The sequence below is a fragment of the Mchenga conophoros genome, linkage group LG3 (assembly GCF_057382185.1).
Source record: "Mchenga conophoros isolate Kocher_MC1m ecotype Shallow Benthic linkage group LG3, M_conophoros_male_GT1.1, whole genome shotgun sequence".
NCBI lineage: Eukaryota > Metazoa > Chordata > Actinopteri > Cichliformes > Cichlidae > Mchenga > Mchenga conophoros.
In genome coordinates this window covers 13,547,557-13,551,119 of record NC_140528.1, presented here as the reverse complement: position 1 = coordinate 13,551,119, position 3,563 = coordinate 13,547,557, and the positions used below count along the sequence as shown (strand labels likewise).

The following is a 3,563-nucleotide window of genomic DNA, read 5'->3' as shown; positions in this document are numbered from 1 at the left end:
ATGACTTCCTTTTCTTTTTCTATTATTCTCACTGACACTTGAGGATTGATCATGTTTGATTAGAGCTGCTGCTTATTCTGCAGCCACAGGATGTGCCGAGGCTCAGGGAGGGGCAGCCATGTGACCAGTTCGGCTGAGAGAAAGAAGACATCAAAGACGTGCTGTGGAGGAGCCAGATATGAATAATAACTCATGATTAAACACGTAGAGGTGTATTAACACACAGTGAGTGAAGAAGAAACACCCAGTGCATCATGGGAGTCCCCCAGCAGCCTACACCTATTGGGTGGTTGTTACATGTACAAGATTCAAACTTGTGATTTGAACGAAATAATTTCATGTTTCTGTGGTGAACATAATTAAATCATGTAGCATCTGCATGAAATTCAGCAACTTAATTCTTGTTCTTGTTGAGATGACAGGATACAATCTAGTCAGAGTGGTTCGTTACCTGGACTCACGAAGTTCACAAGATCACATTAGATGTCAAACTGCAGGAAAATCACTGGAGTTTTCAGCAGCAGACAACTACGCCCACAACAACAGACAGGCCCGGCCCTAACCAATCTGGCGCCCTAGGCAAGATTTTAGGTGGCGCTCCCCCTACATCGGCAGTGTAGTGTATGTACTCACAAGAAACCGAATAGCTTTGTCTTTGACCTTTTTTTTTTTACTTAAAGAAAGCAAATTCACAATCAGAATAATTAACAAGATAAAAAAAAAAGATATGAATAAATAAATGAATACAAAAAATAAAAAATGAATATATGAAATACAGTAAATTTTATATACATAAACACAATAAAACGTGTCAACAAGTTGGATAAAATAAATTAAAAATACAATATAAATAAGGCACTGCACAAAACAAGATATTAAATAAACCAGTATGACTTTAACAACTATATTACAAAAAAGGGGATCCTACAGAGTTCTCTAGTTGTGCTTTTTAATACTGCATTAACTAGAATGACTTACAAATTACTGTACACCACCCCCTCATCAACCTCACATCACCTGCTACAGCCTTACTCTCCTAGTCTTTCTTGCAGCAAAGTCATCTACAACATCATCATATGACAACTGATTTGAGACCACATGATTTATGCTTATGATGGAAAGTCCACTGAGACGTTCTTGCATCATAGTAGATCTCAGGTAGGTTTTAATGAGTTTGAGCTTAGAGAAGCTTCTTTCAGCAGCAGCTACTGTAACAGGAAGAGTGGCAAAGATTCTCAGAGCAACCCACATGTTGGGGTAAATTTCTACCAGCTTCTTCTCATGCAGGAAGGTCAAGAGTTCCATGTTTGTCATGTTCTTTGATGGCAATGGTGGGAAATTCTGCATTTCCATTGCAAGTTCTGTGCCATTAATGTCCGGCTGGCTGTCATGGGTCAGAGTAGTACTCAGTGTTTGGCACTGCTGTAGCAGCTCTTCTTTTTGTAAGTTGTGGAAATCGAGGAGTACTCCAAACTTGTCATTCACCTCTCCAAGGTTCTGAAATCTCTCATCAAGTGAAGAGATGGCTGTATCCACTACCACATTAAAAAATGTGGTTTCCATTTTTTTTAAGTGCATCTTGTATGGGCTCATCTGGAGACTCATAACCGAAGTGCCTTTTGGTGGTTCTCAATCGCTTTTGTTTGAGTTCAGCCTCCACATTCATTTCTTCACACATCTCCTTTGCCGTTGTCTGTGCATCAGAAAATCCAGTGTTTCTGTAGCTGGTGAGGGAATCTTTGGTTTTCTTTAGCAAGTCGACAGCCACATCTAGCTGCATGGAGGCCGACTGCATGAGTTTACTCACATACTGGATCTTGCTGAGAATGTCATACCAGATGGCTGTACAAATGCAAAAACGATAGGATCCAATCTCCTCAGCCAAAGACTGGGCTTCAACTCTGACCACAGGGTCTGTAGCTGTTTCCCTCACCTCCAGAAGAGCCTCTCTGACTTGCCGAGCCTGATATCTGACTGCCTCAATGCTTTTTATCCTGCTTTCCCATCTGGTCTCAGCCCATGATTTCAAGGTGGTTTTCACATGTTTCAGGAGAACACCCCACCTATGGGTGGAGGCTGAGAGGAGCTTGAATAATTTTGCTAAATGCCCAAAGTAGCCAAGGGCATCTGGTGAGCTTTTTGCAGCATCAGCTACTACCAGATTTAAAGTGTGGGCACCACATGGGACCAAAAAAGCTCTTGAGTTTAGCTGAAGCAACCTTGCCTGAACACCTTTATTTTTTCCCTTCATGTTGGCCCCATTGTCATAGGACTGTCCTCTGCAGTCTTCAAAAGGAATGTTAAGCTCCTCTATCCGTTTTAGCATGAGAGTTGACAAATGATCTCCTGTTGATTCCTCTGCAACAAGAAAGCCCAGGAAATGCTCTTTAACTTGTGGTATGTCTTCTCCTGACACTATCCATGTGGTAGATGGCCCAGGGGTGGGATTTAGAAACTTCAACAGTGCATCTGAAGAGAGGAGTATGTGACACCACTGAGTATTAAAGTCTAATAATAAAAACATATGATTCCAGGAATAAAATGAAATGATATAATATAAATGAAAAACCAAAGAGATATATGTATGATGTTAACTGATATGCAAATTAGATTAGATTCAATTTATTGTCATCATTACAGTGAAATGCTGAATAGCAGAATGCAAAGTAACAGTATAATATCATATGAGAATGTTATGTTATGATTATCTTTGACCGAATCACAGCAGTGCTCATATTAAAAAACAGCATTCCCTCTCATGTGATATTGCTTAATTAACATTAATGATGTGCACTTTAACAACTAGGCTTACAACTATAATATATACAGGGGTGGAAAAGTGACTATTACCTGCAGGGTAAACGTTAGCTAACCAGAAGGCAATAACAATGTAAACAAAAAACACCTGCTTAAAAGATGAATACAAATGAGGAATGGTGGGAAAGGTGGGAGTACTGTAATTACCTAACGTTACATTATTATTTTCCATAACAATTTAGCCCCCTCCACAATATTAACTGACGTTAAAACAGTTAACTAGCTATTTATTGATTAGCAATTAGCGAATCATGTAACATTAGCTTAATGCTAAAAATTTAGGTTACTATCACATTCAAATAATTTCATGTAGGCTAACGTTACCTACCTCTGTCTTTTTCTCGTTTCTCCTCCTCTTCTTTTCTCTTTTTTCTTCCCTGGCCACCTGACAGTTTTGGCCGTTTTGACATCTTGTGTTGATTTTTTGATGTGGTGACGTCCAAAAGGAACCTTGATACGGGAAGGGAGGGGGCGCACCGTGCGGGGAGGGGGAGCGTAATGTTCTAACAAATAATATTTCTATTAAATAAGCTTTACTTTGCATTTTAATTAACGTGGGATTATTTTTTGTATTTAGAAATAATAGTACCAACTTTTTTTTTTTTTTTCAACATTTGTGGCACTGGCGTGGCGCCCCCTGATGGACGGCGCCCTTAGCATTTGCCTATACGGCCTATGCCACGGGCCGGCCCTGACAACAGATTTCTTTGAGTGTAACTAAAGGAGGATTCAGGGTCACCTGGTCC

At 39.9% G+C, this 3,563-nt stretch overlaps 1 protein-coding gene across 1 annotated transcript; it reads right to left on the bottom strand.

Moving 5' to 3' along the window:
- Nucleotides 1–386: 386 nt before the first annotated feature.
- LOC146577327 (zinc finger MYM-type protein 1-like) lies at nucleotides 387–3,227 on the bottom strand. The gene is made up of 2 exons (XM_085269414.1): nucleotides 3,146–3,227; nucleotides 387–2,469 (listed from the first exon to the last, which is right to left on the bottom strand). The coding sequence occupies exons 1-2, from the start codon at nucleotides 3,225–3,227 to the stop codon at nucleotides 1,544–1,546; spliced, it is 1,008 nt and encodes a 335-aa protein (XP_085125540.1). The 3' UTR covers nucleotides 387–1,543.
- Nucleotides 3,228–3,563: the final 336 nt, after the last annotated feature.